Source organism: Bicyclus anynana, chromosome 6 (assembly GCF_947172395.1).
Source record: "Bicyclus anynana chromosome 6, ilBicAnyn1.1, whole genome shotgun sequence".
NCBI lineage: Eukaryota > Metazoa > Arthropoda > Insecta > Lepidoptera > Nymphalidae > Bicyclus > Bicyclus anynana.
In genome coordinates, this window is record NC_069088.1 from 7125435 (window position 1) to 7150238 (window position 24804).

At 35.0% G+C, this 24804-nt stretch overlaps 1 protein-coding gene across 1 annotated transcript in view; it reads left to right on the top strand.

Moving 5' to 3' along the window:
* Window positions 1-12040: 12040 nt before the first annotated feature.
* Window positions 12041-24804, top strand: part of LOC112050311 (LIM domain only protein 3) — an 89498-nt gene continuing 76734 nt past the window's right edge. The window contains exon 1 of the mRNA XM_024088554.2: window positions 12041-12289. Coding sequence (XP_023944322.2) covers window positions 12284-12289 — 6 coding nt within the window. The 5' untranslated portion in view covers window positions 12041-12283. The remainder of the gene's footprint in view (window positions 12290-24804) is intronic.

Here is a 24804-nt window from a genome sequence, read left to right on the forward strand (position 1 = left end):
CGCGCAAGTTTTAAGAACATTAAGGTGCTGGACAATTCAATCCTCACCACACATAAGCACACCAGGATTTTTGTAGGGGAAATGCATCTGCATTCGTACACTAATGTACCTAACCTCCCACTATATTAACTAATATAATACCTATAGGTAACTTCCTGATATTAGTTAGATAATTATTGGTACATGCTTCTTTATAACAGGTTAAGAGTAGCAGGAACACGACTATAAACAACTAAACAATTAAAATAAAATTCAAACTTAATAAAAAATCTAAATTCTTTCTACAATATTCATTCGATTTTTATTGACCGTTTGTCTTGTCACCTACCAGTCTTTCTAAACGCATAATTACCTACCAATATTTTAGAGATGATATATTTCTAATTAGGAAACTCTTTCGTTTAAAATGACGTTGTTAACAAAACTTTGTCTCCAAACAATTGTCTCAAACAGATCCAACGTAATCCTCACCTCCTGTCTTCCGTACCCTCTCCGTTAAGTCCTGGCAAAGAAAACGGGGAAAGAGACATTTGCATAAATTAAAATGGCACCTTTCGCCAGTTTACAAAATGCGCTAATGACGGCTTAAGGTTCTCACCTACTAGATGTGATTGTGTAGAAGTAAAATGTCCTGCGATGGATGATTTACTGCATTTATATAATTATGATTTCCTGCTGTTATAATAATGCAATTGTCAGCTTCATAATCTAACAGTTTATAGTGTTAAAAGTTCATTGTGATGTAATGGATTTTACAAATGCTGAGAATTCCAACAGTCCAAAAAGTCCAGATAGTATGAGATTCATGTGTTGCACTCACTTAGCTTCGCGGAAACCCTTTAAAACACATCATTATTCTTAAGCAGGAGTTATATTGATGAACTTGGCGAATTGTGAAGGTATGAAGGTACATATAGGATAAGCGAACAATAATATTTATAGGCAGTAAATATTTGTACTAAAAGGAGTATCGTGGCCGATGTTAATAAAAACTAAAACCGCTGTTTGCTTACGTTAGATTATTCAAAATATTCGGGTTATTGAATGTTAGATTTTTTTATAGAATATCCTTACATAGTCCTACAAAATGCAACCATGAACCAATCACCTTTATTCGTCAAAGATGTGATATTACTAGCAACTCTTCAGATCGAAACAGCAATGTTACTTGGAAACAGAAAAAAACATTTTGATGGTGATACTAACTCCTTTGATGATCTCTTTAATACTAAGCTAATGTTTCTAAACACCCCTATTCTAATTATTTCTTCCCGACAGCACCTTAATCTGGGTAGGCAAATTAATCACCAATTTGAGGGTAGTTATGAGAAAATTACCTCACCGCTCGAAAGCGAGCGACCATCTATGCGACTGGACGACCATTTGAGAATACGACACGGGCAGAGTTCGTACGCAATTATCGTTTGCATTAGACAAAAAATTTGGAAACCACAAGATAGTACGTAGAATTCGGCTCTTCTCGGACTGCTCGTATTAATTTGCCTTCAATTCGGTAGTGAAACCCCTACCCTAGATAAGTAAAGGAAACTATCGAATTCCCTTACCAGCAGTGTAGTCCAGAGTTCCATTCCCGAGGAAAAGTTCCACACCTATTACTATTAAAATTATCTATTAATTCGGTGCTAATCAATTTAAATAGGTCTGTCGGTTTGAAGTTCCTTGCATTAAGGTGTTTGTGTTATCTTAGTAGGCGCAAACCTTTGCTTGGGCACCATTTTGCCGGTATCCGGTTTAACAAAGTATGCCATCATGCGAGCATCTGGTGTCACGTGTTTGAAGCAATCCGAGAGAGCGTTCTTTACAACCTCTCCCTTTACATGGGGATTATTCATTATAAGGAATAATTAACTACCTTTAGTTAAGTATATATTAATTGACATTTTTTATTCTCTAAGTACAAGTTAGCCTTTGACTGCAATCTCACCTGATGTTAAGTGATGATGCAATCTAAGACGGGCCTACTTGTTAGGCGTAGGATAAAAATCCACACCTATTTCGCTTTCAAAACGACATCGTACAGGAAACGCTCAATCGCGCTTGGCGATATGTCTTTGCCGGTAACCAGCCACGGCCGAACCCTCCCACCAGCCAGACCTGGTTAAGAAAACCTCAATCGAAACCAAGACCTCGGCCTTGTAAATCCACCGCGCATACTGCGCCGCAGAGGCCGTCAAAATTAGTTGACAGTGGGTTTTTACAATTTTAATTTCAATCAGCAAAGCACGTTTTAACTTATTAAGCAAATGCACGCTGATGCTTTCGACGTTGAAACTCAGCTCAGTTTTCGTTAGGTGAATAATTTATCGTTTATCTTAAAATCTGAGAAGCGACGCAGCCCTCGTAATAAGCAAATGATGGCATGTAAGCGGGCCAGCCTGCCGACTTCGCTTTACTTATTTAAATTTTGTTTACTCCAGTTGTTATAATAACACGGCTCCTGACGAACAATTAAGTTGATTCAAATTTGCTGCTTTAATTATATCTTCGAGAATGAAGAGGTGTGTTTATTAATAACTGACTCAAAAACGGGCATTTTGCGTGTTTTAGTTGTACCTACTTATAGGTAAATTGTTATGTAATCTGAGTAGAGTTAGCCTCTGATTAAGTTAATAACAGATAAGTGTAAGTACAGTACGTACAAAAATATAATCCCAATGTTATAAGATTTTGCAAAATTCTGGACTTTAAATTTCCCCGGATATGGCACCGTCGTATTAAGTGAATTTCGGTATAATTATAGGCTTAACATATAAATATGAATATTATAAAGACAATAAGTCTTCTTCAAGTGTCTTCTCATTACTGCAGGACGGTAATCAGTTTTTATATTCCTCCATCTCCACAGATAGATGGAATTGTTTTCCAACTGCTTTTATGCCAGTCCAATACCTTCTGTTTAGAAGCAATGATATATTTTTTCTTACCTCTCCTCATATGAGTTTTGTTATTTTTTTACTTACTATCAACTCATTTTCGGCTCACTGCTGAGCTCAAGTCTCCTCTCAGAATGAGAGGGGTTAGGCCAATAGTCCACCACGCACGCCAATGCGGATTGGCAGAATTCACACACGCAGAGAATTAAGATAATTCTCTGGTGTGCAGGTTTCCTCACGATGTTTTCCTTCACCGTTTGAGACACGTGATATTTAATTTCTTAAAATGCACACAACTGAAAAGTTGGAGATGCATGCATGCATGGAGGCAAAGGTCATATCCACTGAGCTATCACGGTTCATTTCGGGAGATTTGTTAGAAGAAGATAATCCTAATATTTCATAAGCCGCCCTAGGGCTCGATCCAGGATCTCATAATCTATATTCGCCATTCGCACAGGCTACAACCAAAGGACAACACAACGCAACACTTCTCTGCAGCAATATCATTAATTAATTACAAACAGTAGCCGACCGTATCACAACCATTCGATCTCTGCCAAACCTTCCGCACCTAATAACGACACCAAATTCGCAGCAGGTGAAAACATTATCACGGCCATCTTTAAAACATATCTGTAAACAACATCATTACACTTTGCAAGGCGACAAAAGTAAGTTGTTAATTAAACAAAAAATCTGATGCAAAAAACGAGGTCGATAGAAATTAGAACAAGAACATTTATTTAAAAGATAATGAATTTAGCAAGAATAGAGTAAATCTAATTTCGGTGTTTATTGTAATATTAGTCACAAAAAGTATAGAGTCGTGATTTGTTTAGGCTCGAGCACCCTGAGTCGTTGAGCCTGAAGTTGAAATTGTTGAATGTTTTTTATCAAAAGATTATTTTTCACTATGACTCCGTAGTTTGTGCCTATTTAAAGCCAGTCCTCAAGTAATAATTTAATAATGGCGAAAGTGGTCAGTAAAGTCAATCGTCCGTCGTTGTCCGTAAGTCGGTCCGACTCAAGTCATGTCATGCTTTAGTAAGGCGAAGGCATCCTTACCAAGACTTCTGATGGACTCCTCCGAGAAAATTGAATGAATCACTTAAAACACTCTTGTTCAACCTCCATTTCACTTGTGCACTTTTACAGAACTATCTATCTATAACTAATATAAAAATGAATGACTAAATGTGTTGCTAAGCGCAAATCTCGAGAACGGCTGAGTCGATCTCGCTAATTATTTTCTTAGAATACACCTTGAAGCACGAGGATGGTTCTTAAGGAAATTTTTTTAGAGGTTAGGGTAGAGTTAGAGTAGGGGTAGGGTAGGGTAGGAGTAGAGTAGGGGAGGGCTACGCTAGGCGTAGGGTAGAAGTAGCGTAGGAGCAGCGTTACAGTAGGGTACAGTAGGAGTAGGGTAGGGTAGGGTTAAGGAAGAATGTCACCCCCGTGGAATTCAGTTTTTCAACCAACCACATATATTTCCGGGATAAAGGTAGCCTACGTGTTACCCCAGAGTTAAAACTAGTTTCATTCCACATTACATCCATATCGATTCAGTAGCCGCAGCGCAAATGAGGAGGTTAATATGTTTTATACACTTACAAACTTACGCCTTTATAATATTAGTGTGATAGAAAAATTTAGGAAAATAAATATAGTACCTAAATAAGCATAGAATGTTTTAAACGAGACTACGATGGCCGTGGTGGTTTTTGTGGTTGCCTGTGACTAATGATTTGCATTTCAAAGATTATATTATTCAGTTAATAATATTTGTATTGCGCAGTTTAACCATTAGGGTTTAGTGTTCGGAGTAAGGTAAAATATATTAAATAAAGTATAACCTAATTACTACATCAAAAGAGAGCATGGAATTTTTTATGAAAAATTAAAAGATAAGATTACAGAAGACTGTAGAAAGTATAACTTGTGGAAATATTTTGTTATTTTTTTGTACATTATATTTCAGATCACATGCCTATTATACTTAAACTTTAAAGTATAATTAAGTACGAAACTTATAAGTACGAAAAATGTATTAAGTAGGTATAATATTGCGTTTTTTTCCTTATTCTATCTATTGTACAAACATTTATAATGAACATTTCTACACATTGTTTAACACAAAATCAACCTATTGGCTATCTCTTCTGAACACAACTCTGTTATCAGAAAGAAAAGGGATAAACCCCCCTGAGAAAGTCATGGATATTTGTCAGGTATGCAATTTGGCCATTGTATTGTCCTTCATCGTTAATTAGATTCGTTTTAAGCAAACTGCTTAAGCAGTAATAAGGCCTTTGCATCCCAATTTTCTTCAATTAATTTCTCTATAAAAAAACTCCGCACCGGAAATCGCAGTGTTGGTCGACCGTCCACTAGGTGGACCGAAGTCATTAAGCGGGTTGCTGGGAGCCGCTGGATGCTGGCGGCTCGAGACCGTTTTCTTTGGAAGTCCATGCAAGAGGCCTATGTCCAGCAGTGGACGTACATCGGCTAATAATGATGATGATAAAAAAACTATAAAATCTTGGGAGAATTTCTATTTACATTCTGCAGCATATGAAATTGTAAGAATAGCTCTTTGTGATTTAGTTAATAATTTCAAAATCGAGGTTGACAATTTCACGCCACAATAATTTGTCACCGGCCTTGCTTTTTTCCCCCTCAAAACAATTCTTACGCAATAAGATAAATGTTACGCATAATTCGATTTGAGCAAGTTTAATTTTTGCAAATGAATAATTATTTTTGTAGGTCAAATTGCGCATTTGGAGCAATAAATAAACACTAAAATCTGTGAAAATAAAATATTGAAATGGACGTGGCTAATCTATATTTAGTGGGCCTGCGATAGTCACACTTACCTCAATTTAACGCTGAAAGTTTGTCTGGTCTTGTTCCTACCATAGGAAGGAGTTTTGACTATGGTGTCTTTGGAAGCAGTAAAGATTTCATACTATTAGATATTATGTTACGTGCTTACAAAAACCCACACCCATGTACAATTTTGTGTTTACTTACATTATATATTTATGTTTACATAGTTTTTACACTTCCTGAACACACAACTCGACAATATAATATTTTTTTTTAAATAACTTTCGTCGATATGCGATTAAATTAAATTAAATTAAAACAATTAGCGGCCATTAAATCCATAGTATAAAATCTTTGGATAGCAGGCTTACAAAGTCCAGATCAGTTGTTCAATTATAGTACATCTGTACTAATATTACAAAGTTGTAAAGTTGATCGTATTGTAGGGGTAATTTCTGGATCTACTGAACCAATTTTGATAATTACCACGTTATTTGTGATTGTCATAGGCTATATTTTATCGCGGGTGAAACCGCGTGACGGCGGCTAGTATATCATAAAATTACCGGTACCTCTGTGCTTACATAACATCAGGTGACCCGCATGCTTTGAATAAACCCCCGAAGGTCATAAAATTATTAATTACACTCTCGATGAAGTCATCAATATTCTCTTTCAGTGCGCTTTCATTTGACACCCCACTCGAGTATATATGCAGACATTCGGTTATTCTTCCCCACTTTCAACCCCCAGAACTTTTAAACGGCTCAACCAATTTTCATTAAACATGTCTAAGAACTCGCACATAAGTCACCTTTCATACAAAACAAACTTTTTAATCGCTTTATCCGTTCGGGAGCTATAGTGCCATAGACAGACAGACAGACACGTCAAACCTATAACTTTTTGCGTCGGGGGTTGAAAAAGTTGTCTTCTTGTCCATCTGCTTGTCAAATAAGTCATCTATTTCTATACATTACTTTTAATTATATAAAAGAATCTCTACTTCACAATAAACTAAATCCTAGAAGACTAATCGTGAACTTGCAGCGCGTGGTCGCGGACACCATCAGTTTGCAGCACAATGGGCCCCGACAAAGGCGCAAAGCGGCCGACAATGGAGCCGCTTACCCCACAATACCCGCCGGCCAGCCGTCCCGTGAAAAAACCCGATAAGAGTGATTAATTGGCTTAAGTCGAATTCAATGAAATCTAACTCGGAAACGCCTTTTTTAAAGAATAGCTTCTTAAACCTTTATAAAGAGCTAGTCCTTTTTAGATTGATGTACATACTACATAGTTAGCTACTTTTTAACTGATTTCCAAAATGGTATATATAGGTTTTATATTCGACGAATGAGTCTTTTAGGTATTATTACTTCTATGTATAAGACCTTTATAATATTACTAGTGAACGCCCGCGATATCGTCCGCGTGAAACTCGATGTAAACTTTCAACTACCACTACCCTACCCCTACCCTACCCTACCCTACCCTACCCTACCCTGTATAGATAATTAAAATCGTAACTTGAGTTAGAATTAATAATTGTCTGTACTTAAAATGATCTAGTTTTAGTTAAATACACATATCTAATTAATTAATTAAGAATAAGTTCGAAGTAGATATACTTATTATCTTAATTGAATTCAGCTGACATAAATTTTAAACAAAAACTTGTAAATTGTCAGCAATAAAGATTTGTAAGCAAAAAAATAATAATTTGTATGTTTCGAGTTACATGGCAATAAATTAATCGAGTATAGAAATACGCGTCAATGTGGCGCGCTTCGGGTTACGTGTACTAGGGATGTCCGTATGATTTATCGATAGAACATACGAGTATCTACACGACGCGCTTTCGTGTCTCACGTCACGTTTACAAGACAGACGTTACACGTACCTTAGTAATACTAATTATTTATTAGGGAGTAATAATATTAGATACTAGTAGACGCCCGTGACTTCGTCCGCGTGGAATTCAGTATTTCACAAATCCCGCGGGAACTATGGATTTTTCCGGGATAAAAACTAGCCTATGTGTTGATCCAGAGTAAAATCTATTTACATTCCAAATTTCAGCCAAATCGCTTCTAATAAACACCCGAGAAAAAAAAGAAAGAAGAAGAAGTTACCAATATTCCCGTACTACTCCGAGTAGTCGGAAGATTGGGTACGACATAGACCTTGAGTAGGGATCGAACCATCACCACCACCACCACCGCTCGGTGAAGAGTCTGGCCTCTTTACCACGAAGATATCGAGGCTATTCTAATAGATTAATTAATTAAACGACTTCCGAAAATGAGAAGAGTGGCGAGTTATCTTTGGTTTTTCCTGTAGGTCCTCGTATGTACACTAATTTCAGCAAAATTAGTAGGATCGATTTGTATTCTTTTGTTTAGAGGGCAACGTGAGATGGACCCAATTTTTTTTAAACACATTTCTGATGTTGCAGTGGCATTGCTCTCACCGTAAATGAATTCATCCTGAATCCAGTGCCTAATCCTGCAGTCATTAAAACAAAAAAGGCTACCTCTAATGTAACTAAATAATAATTAAAAGAAAATTTTCTGTATGTTTCTGTGAGTGTGGAGCAAAAATAGCATAGAGTGCGTTTTTTGTTTTTTTATATTTCGCACATTGAATAATGAAGTATCTTTTAACGATAAAAAAGTGACCGTGTATTACTCACAACCTTAATTTTCGGCGGGGTTGTACTGAATGGATTGCAAATTGGTACAGGAGCAAAGGCGTTCCTTCCGATTTATTTAGGAATTTTGCGTATTCATGCCGCGCACGTTTAAATTGATCTATTCTACTCTGCCTAATAGCAAATCAAATACCACTGTTTGATTCTATACAATTATATTGTGTTTATATTTATTACAATTGCCCATAATTGTAAGGTCAATGTGTTCACTCTGATATTCAATTTATTAAAAAAGAGTAGTACAATTTATGTTACTAACCATTATACGCGGCATCAAACAGTAATGAGAACAGTATTTTTTTCTAGATAAAAGGTACCTACTGATATTTTAATAAAACTAAAATTCAAATTTCATTTATTTCACAGTTAGTTTACAAGCACTTTTGAAAAGTCATTATTTAATGGTGGTAGTTAAAGTCGAAAACTTAAAATTAAACTTACGAGGGTTCCAAAAGCGCCTCGGTCCGAGATAGTTTTTTTAGTAGGTACCTACTCCTGAGAATGAGAAAAAGTTTTAGTTGCATAGAAAGCTTGATAGCGTAACAAACAAATAAACAAACTACGACCTCTACGTGCCTACTCATGTGTTTCCTTGGTACAAGGAACATCTTGAACGATGTTTTGTATAATTCGCAAGTGTGAGTATTGAATTCAACTCGATCTTTCTCTTTCTATAGAATCATATTAATTGAGAGATAGAAGTAAATCTAAGTTAGTAAGCCTAAGTTGCGTCACGAGGTCCGTTTTTATGCTTTACAAGTTAGCCCTTGATTACAATCGCACCTGATGGTAAGTGATGATCCAATCTAAGATGAAAGCTGGCTAACTTGTTAGGAGGAGGATGAAAATCCACACTCCTTTCAGTTTCTACATACATCGTAACGTAACGCTAAATCGGTTAGCGGTACGTCTTTATCGCTAGGGTGATAACTAGCCACTGCCGAAGCCTCCAGCCAAATATCCTATTTATAATCCTCAGAATTTGCTGACTCAACAGTCTTGAATCTTCATCAATTGAAGATTGCGAAGTGTCGTTCTCATTGAGGATGTTGTTAAGTTGATTAAGCTTTTATGCTTAGTTAAAAATTTAATAAAAAAGGATTTGTGAACAATTTAATGGATATAAAATTAAAGCCCTTAAAATATCAAAGGTAACTAAACCTAATTTTATTATGCACCCACAAAACTGAAGTTATAAATTTTATTACGTGCAGCCGGTTTTGATATTGCTTGAGATATTAATTAAAAGTATTGTGGTGTTTGGTAATATATCATCTTTTATGGAACCCTTTTTATTGTGTCCTAATTGATTCAATACAGAGTACGAGTAAGTATGGAAAGATGGATAACAAGACGGGAGTTGCTTATACAAAGGGTATCTATGCACGGCTCTTGCATGACACGTTTTTTTACATTTAATCCTAAACACAATGCCTCATTGTCACTGAGCATCTCAAGTGTCTGAGATTTATACTATTTTTGAACGACTTAAGAAAACAAGGTTCTGTATTCGACTCCGTATGTATGTGTGTGTCCGTGGTTTTTTTGTGTGCTGCTAAACTAAGCCTACATGAAATACATGAATTTCCATTTACTTACACTTATATTCCATCGTTTGATTCGATTGAGATGAACAATATAAATTGTACGTTTAATTTTCGCTACTAAAATGCATTTTTAGGGATGATGTTAGTTTGTAGACTGGTGATTTTACTTAAAAAATAAAAAATAATTATTTTGTAGCTTAGCTATTGACCACGGATCCGCTTGCGTTATTGTCACAAAATTACCTTTATTAAAGTTACTTTTATTATACCTCGGAAACAGAATATTTTTGATTAAAGCATTTTTAGATTGAAAGTGGCAACACTATCTTCTATCCAACTCCAGGCTATACTTTTTATGATGACCTAACCCCGGACTCCGGGAGTCATTCCTACCCTGTACGTCATTTTTGGTAACCGAATTAGCTAGCCAGGACCAAAGATAAAAGTAACCTAATGGTTTATGTTGCACATTGGTTATGTTTAATTTTATAATGTACCTTAATGTAAATGACCACACTAATATTATAAAGGCGACAGTTTGTGTGTGTAAGTATATTTGTTACTTGTACGCTGCGGTTACTTGAGCGATTTGGCTGAAATTTGGAATGGAAATAGATTTTACTCTAGAGTAAGCACATGGCTACTTTTTATCCCGGAAAATTCCATGGTTCCCGCGGGATTTGTGAAAAACTGAAACCACGTAAACGAAATCGCGGGCGTCCGCTAGTAATGAATAAATAATAAACTAATCATAGTTTTATTACGTTAATCTACTTTCGTCAAAATTCAAAAAATAAAGGTATGTTCACATTATACAGTATAGCGGTTGCCGTCGGCTAAATAGTCCGACTCAGTTACCGGTAATATAACGCTAGGGATGTCCCTATGCCGCACACAATGCATCGAGTGAGGTGTCGCCGGCTAGTTTTATCAATGATGAATGTTTTCTTGCATTCACTTGTACAATAGGATCGTAATTTGTGTTGCTGTAGGATGGTAGTTCACCAAACTGAATGGTAAACAAAAGAAAATTGCGTGGAAATTCATTTTTGTTTGTAAGCTAAAATTTTCACGTTTCTGATGTATTACAAAATTAAAATTAAATTATTTTCTATGTAATATATTTAATAATATTATAAATGCTAAATATAGTAAAGTAAGATTGTTTGTTTGTTAGAGTAACGCTTTCACGTTTTATTTACATAACCGCTCTTAATGAAATGTTGCTTAGGTACACATTTTTATAGGGTAGGGTATCTTTAATTTAGGAAAAGCTTTCTATTCCCAAAAGGTACAAAATAGAATGCAAGCGTGCAAACCGCTGTAAATATCTAAATTATTATTATTAGTAATGTAAGTATAAAATTAATATCTAGAATATAAATCTGTACCTATACTTTGGTTATTTTATTGTAATATTAAAGCAGTATTGCACGAATTGAGTATGTATAATTATGTTTAAGCAATAATTGATAGTTTTAAAGCACTTCTACATTTATTTTTATAAATTTAAAGTTTTACTTAATATTTAAATGTAAAAATATTTCGATATTTCGCTTGGCATTATTTTCTAAAGTTAGCCCTTTCGACAATGTAAAATTACTTTTTTTTAGTTGAAGTTTCTTCAAAAAGCTTTTAACAAAATATAATGAAAATAAACGTCAACTAGATTTTGTACACAAAATGAATTTAATCACAATTAATTTTACTTTATAACGTATTCTACTAACATAATTAATTACTATTGTTAGCCAGTTGAGAACTTGTAAATATAAAATTAATAATGATAGAAAATATAAAGTTACTTATAACTCCTAGACCATAAAATAACCTGCGAATGCATCGTCCGAGTATAATTCGATTCAGTATCGTTTTTATTTAGGCCTAAATGCAATACCGCGCAATCTGCCCACTTACGGCGTTAAGCGTCACTTCAGGGGTAGAACGTCGTATCTGCGTTTACAGCTTTGTGCGAAAAGCTCCGCAATGGTGAAGCTTTCGTACGAGAAAAGGAAGGGCATCACTATTCACTCCCCGCCTAGCTTCACTCAGCTCCTGGCTCATTCGCTCCCCGACCGCGGTGGCGTAAACACGTCTCGACGTACGGCGTGTTTGAATAAACACGATCGCGAAAAAACTTTTCGGTGCGGTGACAAACTATTGAGTTTAGACTCTCGAAATTTGAACACGATTTAATTGTGTTGTGAGTTTTTCTAAGTGGTAAGAGACTGATCAACGCAGCGGTTGCACTGAAGAGCCTAATTACGAGCTAGGCTAATTGGCGGGACCGGCGTTTCATGAAGGTGAGCCGACTTTTATTTCCGTTCGGCAATCCCTCTAATTGCGTCAATTAGTGTAATGCGGCGACAGCTTTGAAGAGTCCGCTTAATGATCTCTACACTGGCTTGTAGTCTTTGAAAAACTATTAAAAAATTTGCGGGAAATTAATAGCAATTGTGTGTAATTAGCTCATTCACTTTTCGCTACGCCTATAAACATAATTGCTTAGGGGAATTTTGAAAGGTTAACAATCAACTCTCTTATTTTTTTTAAGTTAAAGAAATACTTATTTATTATTTCACAAAATAATTTGTCATTGGTTAATTAATAGGTATAAATTAATCATAAAAAGCACTTCGCTAGACGTATAAGATAATATAAAAGAAAATGTAATATCCTTAATTGGAGTAGTATCGTATATCTTTGCTAATGAATAATATTGAGAATAGCTGTAGCCACAAGGAGCAAGAAAAATGTAGATGCGGTAATATTTATCTGCCTCGGTTCTTATTTATTATAAGGATATGAAAAAATACATGAATTAGGTATGTAAGTATTACGAGAATTTGCGATAATTGTGCGATAATTCTAATTTATAATCTTACAAATTAGTTTTATTTACCCATATTACTTAAGTTGTAAAAAAGTTAAATAAAAAATATTATACTTAAGTATGGTTTAAGCCATACTTTAATTTGCGGAATATAAATATATTTGACATAATAACTGTGCAAATAAACATCATTTTCTAAAAATTAGTGCCTTAATTTTAATACTATAATAGGTAAGTACTTAATATATACATTCGTTTTCCTAAATCATGCAACTAGTTACTATAAAAACAACTTACCTACATGAAAATTCTGTACCATATCGTATTTCTTCTTCTTATCGTTCTTAATTGAAATCAGTAAGCAGTTTCAAAACAAGCCATTATAGCTAATAAAGCAGTTTTTGTGTCCCTATAATTAAACAGCAAATTGCTAAAAGCAACGAACACGATAGTCATTAGACAGCAAAAATAATGTAGAAGATGTTTTAAAAGTCTTTTCAATTTACAACTTGGTTGCGCGACTTGGTCCCAAAAGCCAATTAGAATGGCGTATCCGCTTGTTCCTTCTCTAATTAGCAAGTGGCTCATTAGCTACATCACTAGACCAAAGAGGAGTGTAGACTTAGGCTTAGAGACCACAGCCAAATTTCTTGTAGTATGAATACAAAAATGATTTCATCTTTTCCTACTATAATATAGTAAAATCTATATTAATATTATAAGAGGTAAAGTTTGTGGTATTGTAGGGATCTACTGCACCGATTTTGAAAATTATTTTACCAATAGGCTAGGCTATATTTTGCCCCCGTATTCTCATGGGAACGGGAACTACGCGGGTGCGGGGCGTTTGCTAGTCTATTATAATAGTAATAACTCTATTTATAATACAGCTCGTCTAAAGAAGTACTGTCGCCATATTTCTGCCACCAAGTGGAATGGTGTTCGGTTTAAAAGTTTTAAGGGTAGGGTTGTTGGTGAAATTATAGACGATTTACCTGTCGCAGGTTGATAGGCGAGGGACAGCATGGTGCAGGACGTGTTGTCGCCCGTACCCTATGGGTATTGTTCTGTTATAGGCGATTTTCTACACAGTAATAGGTTTTTTATTGTCTCGTGGTTTCTACATAACATCTGCTTGTTCCTATAAAGTATAACCTAAATAAAAAGTAAATACCGAATTTAAGTTTCTGATAAATGTACAAATTTTAGTTTTTTTTAGTTTAGTTAGGTTTCCGATTTTCATTAACATGTTTTGTTTAGAAAGGGGTAAATTTTCCAAATAATATCATACTTTAACCAATTATTTTTATTTTTGAGATGACTCAAACCTTTTGAATTATGTATTTATCAAATAATTAATTACCATTACATTCATTGCGCATTGTAATAACACATATATATTATTAATATTTATTTTAGTTGATGGAATTCTGGTTAAATAAATTATACTATTTATGCAGCTAATATCAATTTTTACTGTAAGAATTATTATAGTGCAAATTTTATAGTACAGTACAAGTTTTACAGTAAGAAATATTATAACAGTATGTTTAATAAAGTAAATGGAAACTCTTGCTACCAGCTCCTACACTACGTCACTAGACCTAAGAGGAGTGTAGCAATGCTTCATTCGTTTTAATTATAAACACGGTTCTCTTCTTATAATTACCGAGCGCAATTAAGGGACAACATTTTATTGCTTATCTGGACGATAATGACTGTTTATAACGAATTAGCTTGCTGTCTTTGTTTAATATAATATGTTACGTTCACGACGTGTACTTACTTGTATATTTATTTATTTAAATTATGTGATACATAAATATTTATCTAAAAAAATGTCATTTGGATATTCATGTTCAACACACAAATAAAGTTAATTAAGACAACAAATAAAAGAAGACCATTTTTAATTTCTGGGCTAAATTTGATGAATGACCAAAAACAATGTCTAAATTAGTGTTATTTAATAAAATTAATTTTAAATCAAAATTTATGGGAATTATTTACTTAATAAAATGCAGGATTTCAACAGAAGACACTCATTGAAAAATAAATCAACACATCAAACAAATCACATCAACAAATGGGAATTTTAATTATTTTTGTTGATTTTCATTTATTATAAATGTGAAATAAAGGATTTTCCGTCATTTACCTATATTATTTCTGTAACCGGCCCATAATGGTCGGTTTTCTTTTAAACTGATTTTCTTTTTCTCGTAGATTATTATTTTTCGATCCCTCATAGAGACAACTAGTGCGTTTGTTACTCGTATCTACTACAATAGCAGATGACAGATAGATAATTATACCGTGTGTTTGAAACACAAAATTTTCAGGATTATTAAAATACAATTCCCGAAATTCGGTTACAGCCTTACAAAACACAGGATACGCTGCACATCCATTAATTCATTTGGGCTAATTAATAAAGCTGGTTTAATTAACGAGCCTGTTAGTACAAATTAATCAACGCTGATTGGTCCATTGCTATGGCCGCGTCTAATATTAATTACTGTTAGGATTATTCAATTTTATTCAGTCGCTTAAAATATAATTTTGATAATAATAATCCGATTGACGAGTTGTTACAATATCATTTTATAAGTGAGGCTTCAAGTTTACTCTTGTATACTGTTATACTGAAGTGTATTCATAATCACTGTTAACAAATCATATTCCGCTCACTGTTGAGAACGAGTCTACTCTCTCGAATGAAGGGGGTTAAGCTAAAATTCCACCACGCTGGCCCAATGCAGATTGACAGACTTCACACACGTAAAGAATTAAGAAAATTCTCAAGTATGCAGGTTTCCTCATGTTTTTTCTAGACACGTGTTACCTATTCAATTTTTTAAAATGCACATAACTGAAAATTTTGGAGGTGCATACAGGATTTGAACCTACTGCCTCCTAATCGAAGGCAGAGGTCATATCCACATGTCTATCACGGCTCAATATATAAACATATAATATGTATTTTGTAAACATATAATATGTATCTCTACAGTCAAATATCTTTCAAAATTAAAAATATTTCTATGGACTCTTCTACACTGAGCGACAGTAACTCAAAGTCGCCGATTGACTTTATGTATGAACGCCTCCTAATGTTGTTGCTGCCTCCTATTTGACCGATAATTTTATACTCAACTAATTAATTAAAATAATAAAATAAATTACCAATAATTCACATCGTAATAAAGATATAAAGCGTAACGCCTCATTAAATAAAGCGTTATTACGAGTATATACCTAAAGTAGTGTGCACAGAGTCTTAAACTAGGGTAGGCAGTTAGGCACTATGTATACAAATCATACAAAATGGAAAACTCCTCCAATATAGGTTCGTATGAGTAGGCGGTGCATTTTGCATCTTAGCAGTGCACGCCACTGTAATACGCCATAAGTATTGTAGTCGTGTTTTAGCTGATGGGAGGCTTTGCCCGTGGCTAGTTACCACCCCACCGGCAAAGACGTACCGCCAAGCTATTTAGCGTTCCGGTACGATGTGTAGAAACCGAAAGGTGTGTGGATTTTCATCCGCCTCCTATCAAGTTAGTCCGCTTCCATCTTAGACTGTATCATCGCTTACCACCAGGTAAGACGTTCGTTGTTGACCACATCTAACATTGAGATGTGGAAATTTCCTCTTTTGAGCGCCTCATTTTTCATGATCTAGTAACAAATCTAACAGTATTTAACATCATTGGGTAGTGGTAGTAAAATATACAACATTAGCTGACGCCGCGCGGTTTCACTCGCGGGGTTCCCGTTCCCGTAGAAATACGGGGATAATATATAGCCTATAACCTTCCTCGATAAATGGGCTATATAACACTGAAAGAATTTTTCAAATCGGACCAGAAGTTCCTGAGATTAGCGCGTTCAATCAAACAAACAAACTCTTCAGCTTTATAATATTAGTATAGATTACTTAGCGCAATAAATGCAACTTAGGTAGATAATAATATTTTTGCTATTATCATTGTCATTTAAAGACCAGAGTCACCTGTGCAAATAAAATTGTATTATTATATTATTATGAATTTAATGTTTATCTACATTTACAAGTACGAGTAGGTACATAACCTGAAATGACGTGCAATGCAGTGCTGTCATTGGCAAATAGCATGAAACACTGGTGACGTCGCGCTAATTGGGCCGCCTCATGTCTTCTACTGCAAACAAATTAGCCCCTGAAACAAGTGCCCCTCTGTTAGGGTTGCCACTATTAAAATATTTAAAAAATATCTTTCATACGGCTACAGTGTCTAGACTGAACCGGTAGAGTGTTGTAGAGTGCGCGTGATCTCTTTTACCCGCTAAGAGATAGATAGAGATAGACAAGATTTATTAGTTCCGATTTTGGCCACGCGCAAATTTATTGTGCGCGCGCTCTAACGCGAAAGCTCCAAAATACCAGTGTTACACAGATTATAAGGAAGTTGATTTGTACACTCATTGCAATATTTATTTTAATGTTACGAAAAATGCTTATATGAATTATAGCCACTATTATGAGCCTGGAGTACCAGAGTAATATAAATTACCTACTTTTTACAATGACATCTCGCACTTGTCCATTTTTTTTTTAATTTATAACACGAAGTGCATCAAAGTACCAAGTACAACATAAACTGATAATAGTTTTATATCTATTTTCTCGAAAGAAACCGTAATGTCAAAGTTTTTTTGTTTTTTTTTATCTACACGGCCCTGCTTTATTTAAGACATATATTTCACAATTTTATGTCAGAATAAGATAGAGTGCCTATAAATAAACTCAAGTTTTATATTTAAGATAAAAATACTATTTTTGTTCACACTTTTATGCAGGAAAAAGCTTTGCGCTTACATCGTTATAGCGATTTCAAATTAATTAGATAGTTTATACATCCTCAACAAGTTGATAACTTCTAAGAAAATATGAGAAGACGCTTTTGTATTGCAATAGGAAATCCGTTTCCTGCACAAATCTTTATTTAAACTTATTCTTTGTATTGTTTTTTGATAAATTAAAATTATTGATTAATATAAATTTATATACTAGTAGGTAGATATGTTATTTATTTAATTACTAGCGGACGCTTGCAACTTTGTTCCCGTACAATCTGTTTTTTTGGTCTGTGGATTATTCCGGGAAAAAGCAGCCTATGTTCTGCTCCAATGTGCATTTTATATCTATACCAAATTTCAAATTAGTGGTATAGCCGTGAAAGTGGTGAGCCGTGTCATTTACAATTATTTATTTAAAAATTTAAACATTTTGACTTAGATAATCTGACACAAATAAAAATGCCTTGCCGAGAGGTCCAAAGACATAAAGTGGGGTGGTTTAGCGTTCCTTGTACCGTTCGCATGAAATAATGCCGCAAAAGTAAAAGTTGGTGCAAATGAGTATCCAGTACGCAGTAATCAAAATAGACAGCAACGCGCTTCCACGGTTGAAATTTTTTTTAAAAGTTCTTTGATGCGGCCTGTAGATACAACAATTGCCAAGATTTAGTTATTATAAAACGCCCGCGACTTCGTCCGCATATAAACCCTTGAAAAAAGTAAACCTTAAAAGATAGGCATACGCTGTTAACATTTCCGTCATACATGATTTTGAAGTAACTTCAACCGTTTGCGCAGCACAGCACATCCAACGGAGGCCCTCAAAATTGATATTTTTCCCATTTCAGCCACATTTTTCATACTCGCTCTTATTGGGCATAGCATAAAGTTATATAGCTTATAACCTTCCTCGATAAATGGACCATCTAACACAAACATATTTTTTCAATTTTAACTAGTAGTTTCTGAGATTAACACTTTCAAAGAAACAAATTAACATTATATCAATAAGTAGTAGCTTATTTTCTATCATGAACTACATTAGGATTTAACATCAGCTAAGCCCTCATTCGCACAAGAGTTATTTAACGGGCGTTAAAAAAGCGCTCAAATATAGTTTGAAGTTAATTGAAGGTCTACTGGTATTTCCAATGCTTTTTATTGAAAATGTAACACTGCTCGAAAAAAAGCGTCGTGTTTTAAAAACGCTGTTGTGTGAACATATATACTTGGGAATGCATTTGTTGTATTGAACGCTTTTTTAATGTCCGTTAAAAAGCTCTCGTGCGAATGAGGGCTTTAGTAAACTCGCGTTGAAAAAAACCGTTGTATTGGCAGCCCTGATTGAAGGTCACCAGTAATTAGGTTGGCGGGCTTGTTTTTCAGCAGCGGCGGCGGCGGTGAAGCTTCCTCTTGTTACTTATTTAATTACGAACGCCGCTCGCTGGCTCGTGTTCTGGTATTATGTACACCTTCATTATAGGTGCTGACGTCGACAACGTTGTCCACTGGCTACTTATTAGCATTTCCACAAACATGAGTAAAAAAAAACTACTTTAAATGCCACCGATAAAGATTTTTGCTTCAGGGCAAAAGACTCAGTTTGAGATTACACGTTAGTTAATGAAAAATAAAATATAATCGATAAGGAACACTTGGAAATTGGTGGAATTGAATTAGGTTTTTACTCCTAAGTATTTTATTAATTTCTCTATCTAAATTGTAAGAAAAACTATCAAAACTAATATTATTAAGGCTAATACTAATATTATACACTTCACACTAATACTAATATTATACACTTCACACTAATATTATTAAGGCGAAAGTTTGTGTGTAAGTGTGTGTGTATGTTTGTTCCTCCTTTTCGCTGCGGCTACTAAAGCGAATTTGGCTGTAATTTTGAATGGAAATAGATTTTACTCTATATTAACTCATAGACTACTTACTGCAGGATTTGTGAAAAACTGAATTCCACGCGGACGAAGTCGCGGGCGTCCGCTAGTATTTTTATATTTTGCAGTTCTCAAGGGATGAACAAAATAAAAAAGACGTCTATCAAAGACAGAATTATTTCCAAACTAATACCGCCACCGAACTATTGACTTTTCCGGGATGAAAATTAAAACTAAATTGAAATCGTTTCATCCGTTTTTGAGCTATAGTCCCACAGACAGACTGACTTATAACGCCCCTCTTTTTGCGTCGGGGGTTAAAAAACGTTAATCGATAATCAAAGATCAATGAATTTTTATGAGGATATTAGTAACGGATGAAAATGATGTAACAACCTGCCCCCATCATCATGTATTCTAGGACATTGCTCTGTATATAAGCAACTAGCGGACGCCCGCGACTTCGTCCGCGTAAAAATTGATGTAAACTTCTCTACCTCTACCTTACCCTGCTCGTAAACCTACCCAACCCTACCCTACCCTACCCTATCCTACCCCTACCTTACTCCTACCCTACCGCTAACGCTAACCCTTCCCTCCCCCCACCTTACCCTACCCTAACCCTACCCGTAACCTATCCATATCCTATCCTACCCTACTCCTAATCTACCCCTACCCTACCCCTACCTTACTCCTACCCTACCGCTACCCTTAACCCTTCCCTACACCTACCTTATCCCTACCCTAACCCTACCCTACCCGAACCCTACCCCTACCCTACCCTACCCCTATCCTACTCCTCCCCTACCCTATACGTTCCTAGCCTTCCCCTACCTCTACCTTGCCCCTACCCTACACTACTCCTACCTTATCCGTACCCTACCCTACCCTACCCTACACTTTCCCTAAATTACCCCTACCCTACCTCTATCCTACCCCTTCCCTACCTCTATCCTATCCCTACTCTCAGTAAAATTGGTCCAGCCTTTTGTGCGTGGTGCAATGACCAAAAGACTATAATTTCCCAAGCGACTTCTATGCTAATACTATAAAGAGGTATAGTTTGTGTGGTTGTCGGGGGTAATCTCTGGATCTACTGGACCGATTTGGAAAATTCTTTTACCAATAGAAAGCTACATTATTTGCGAGTGTCATAGGCTATGTTTGGTCGTCATATTCATACGGGAACGGGAACCACGTAATTGAAACCGCGGGGCGTCATATAGCGGCATTTCTGCGACTTTCAGAAATTTTGTATTATCTCCGAAACTATATAACTAATTAACATACTGTAAAGGGCAAATCTTATCTCTATAATATACTTGTGATTATTAAATAATTTATTTTGATAAGGATTTAAGTTTAGTTGTGTAAATAATGACGTAAACCTTAATTTAAAATTTAAATAATTTATTAACGTACTAAAGGTACTATATCTGCTAAAATATAAAAGATAGATATATGGTGTCGCGGACTTTTTTGTAGAACTTTTAAAGGTTCAAAAAGCCTCCATACATTTATTTCAGTTATACGCAATGGTTGAGGCAGCGCATGCGAATAAGTAAGTTTTTCGGTCTGACCTGTAAGAGAAAACCCGCGATATCTCAGTAGTTATATATGATAGAAATATAAAATATAGCCTATAGCACTCCCCGATAACGTAGCATTCTACTGGTGAAAGAATTTTTAAAATCGGTCCAGTAGTTCCGAAGATTACCCAATTTCAAAAAATTGTTACAAACTTACAAACTTACAAACTTACAAACTTACAAACTTTACCTCTTTATAATATTAGTATAGATATAGATATACTCAGGCTAATAAGTACCTAGACCAATTAAGCAAACTATCTTGCCTGCACTTATTAAGCACAGATAACCCCGGTGGTGTGACCAGTGACGCGCGATGACGTCTGTTTTGTTTTGTGACGAAAGGAATAATGTTACTATCAATGTCAATTATTTTGGATTACCCATTATATGATAATTTAATTAATGATAACGATGTTTACTTGAATTGTAGTAACTTTAGAACATTATTTTTCGACCTATTACTATGGCCATTGATAAATTAAGAAAAATATTTTATATTTACAATATTAATTATCTTTACCAATATTATAAAGCTGTCAAGTTTGTTTGTTTGGATGAACGGGCTAATCTCAGGAATTACTGGTCCGATTTGAAAAATTCTTTCAGTGGATAGCCCATTTATCGAGAGTGTTGGCCCATGTTGTAGGTTGTGTCTGGATCTACTAAATTGATTTTGATTTTTTTTATTACTAGAAAACCACGTTATTTGTGAGTGTCATAGGCTATATTTTATCTCCGTATCCTTATGAAAACGGGAAATACGCCGTCGTCCTAAATTACCAAGCGAAGGTGCTTACCTGATTTAGGCTTACCGGATTACCTGTTGGCCTATTCTCTAACTATGTATCCTGTAGACTGACAACCCTTCGTGGATATCAAAGAGTAAGGTAGTGGATATTGCCCTAGTGACATTGTGATTTTGATCAACGATAGGCTTTACGGAATACGAAAACGGTATGCTATTGTTATTGATTTAATGTTGATTATGTTTGGTGGCTAATTAATTAGTGAATAGGCCTGCTGGTGCTAGGTATCGAAACCAATGCCTCTGGATTACAAAATAAAGCAATTCAAACTGCGCAAAAGAGGTCGTCATCCGCTCTCTCCCGATCATTATCATGATTGTGTTTCTCAAAAATTACCATTATAATATGAAGATATACCTATAGATTATATAGGTACACACCCAAAATAGAAACGAACGTGGGTGACAAAGGTTATCTGAATGTACTAAGGAAAATTCTTTAACGAAAATTGTGTTTTTGATTTAAATAATTTTAACTAGTAGACGCCCCACGATTTCACTCACATATTTGCGATTACTGTGTAATACGGGGATAAAATAATCTTATGTTATTTGCTGATAATGTAGCTTTCCATTGTTCGGAGTTTTTTAAAATCTATCTCGTGATTTAGGCCTGAAATCTTAACAAACTCACTTTTATCAAAATAAAATAGAAATGGATTTTTGATTATATCCGATAGACTTTGACAACAATTAGTGTGATTTGTCAGCACTCTTCAGACTTCATTTCTACGAAGTATTATGTTTTATTTTAATTTATGATGTAAACCGATACATTCGATCGATTTCATTCACTCCCTAATTGGTCTTACATACATTGGCGGCTCGAATGCAAATTCTCTGTTATTAGGCAGGTTAATTAAAGAGTTATCGCTTGTAATTAACCCGTTTCGGTACAGAACGTGTGCCCATGCCTCGTACAAACACCACTAATTAAGAAATTCCTCTTCATTAGCTCAATTAGACTTATTCAAGTCAGAAATACACCGAACTACACAGTCATGCTTCAAATATAGTACGTTCAGTACTTCTGGACTTCAAAATTGTATGCTTTATTATTGACCCTGTGAATGTGTCGTCTACTGCTATACTAAAGCCCTATTCGATGTGCACTGTTTACCAACAAAGAAATTAGAAATGAAGGTAGGTAACGCATGTCATTTCGAACCCCTGCGACTCGCTTGATGTCATCAGTCTACTTGGTGGGGGATCGACCAGCACTGCGCTCTATAGTGCGGGGTCATTCCAGCACCTTGGAACCCCAATGTCCATCGGCTCTTCGAACTATGTGCCCCGCCCATTGCCACTTCAGCTTCGCTACTCGTTGAGCTACGTCGGTGACTTTGGTTCTTCTGCGGATCTCCTCATTTCAGATTCGATCACGCAGAGATACTCCGAACGTAGCTCGTTCCAACGCCCGCTGTGTGACTCTGAACCTTCTTATGAGGCCCATAGTTAGCGACCAAGTCTTTAATATTATATTTTCGTAAAAGTAGAAAGTAGAATTTTGATAAATGATGATGATTATGATGATGGTGAATGTATTTATGAAAACGATTATAAAAAAGTTTAATGTTTAATTAAATTACTTAGCGTTAGAAAAATAAACTTAATGAAAGAAGCCTATGCGATGCAGTAAGCTAAGCTTACGTGTTTGATGCAGTCGGAATTACTGCTAATTGTATTACTTACTACATGTAAATTTTGTAATTTCATTTTGAACAGTAGCTACTTATATATAAAATATATAAATTTAAATATAAAAAAAACAAGCTTAGAAAGATTTTAGAAATGTACTCTCTTGATATTACTAGTCCAAAGTTGGCCAAAGTATTTGTAAACTAAGTCTACTTATAGTAAACTTAATTAAAATTTTATGTTTAATTTTAATTTTTTAAACACTTATTTAATGACTAATTTTTATTTATTATCTCTTTAATACTCTTTATTTGTACATCACAATAATTGAAAAACAAGCAAAACAGAAACATAAGAAGAAATAGAATACAAAAGGCGGTCTTATTGCCTAGTAGCGATCTCTTATAAGCAACCTTAGCTTTAGGAATAAAACCTTAGGCTCTCTTCTATAACTTTTAACTGGCTAGAAAGGTAAAAGGTAACTAACTAGCCATTTGAAATTTTCATTGTTTGAAAAAAACAATGAAGCTAATTCGTTCAGATCCGCTTTTACGTTAAAGTTTTTTTTAGTAAAATGTCGTTTCCTTCCAGTTTGTATTGTTAATTGTATTGTCGGTAGGAAGTCGTGACCCGCTGAAGGGTTATCGACAATTAAGAATGAACCATTGACGTCAAATATCGTATCGTATTGGTTGACAACATAAGTACTTCAACCTACAAAGCTATAAGGAATGGGTTCCAGTTACCCATTAGTACTATTTATTTTTACTTTTTTTTATATTTTTTACTTTTACGACTTTTTTTGGAGTTACACCACAGGATATTCATAATGCTCCACACACGACATTTGCGTGGATTTGGATTTTTTTTCTCACTAACAAATGTCAAGTCAAGTGATAGTATTAATGGCAACTTAATGATACTATAACTATATCTATATCTAGACTATAAGGTTTAAAAAATTTAATAGTGCCGTACAGATCATTACAATCGACCTCACTTTTCAAACTTTTGTGGTGGACTTGAATTGAATTATACATTATTTTGTGACGCTGTAAATCCAGTGGATCACGGATCACGGACATTCTTTAAATAATACCAAAACACGAAGTGATAAATACAGACAGAAATAAGAATAAAAATAAACTCAGATGAAGGCCGACGTTACAAAGCCAGCTCATGTTTAATCAAATTGTCAATGTATATTTAATTA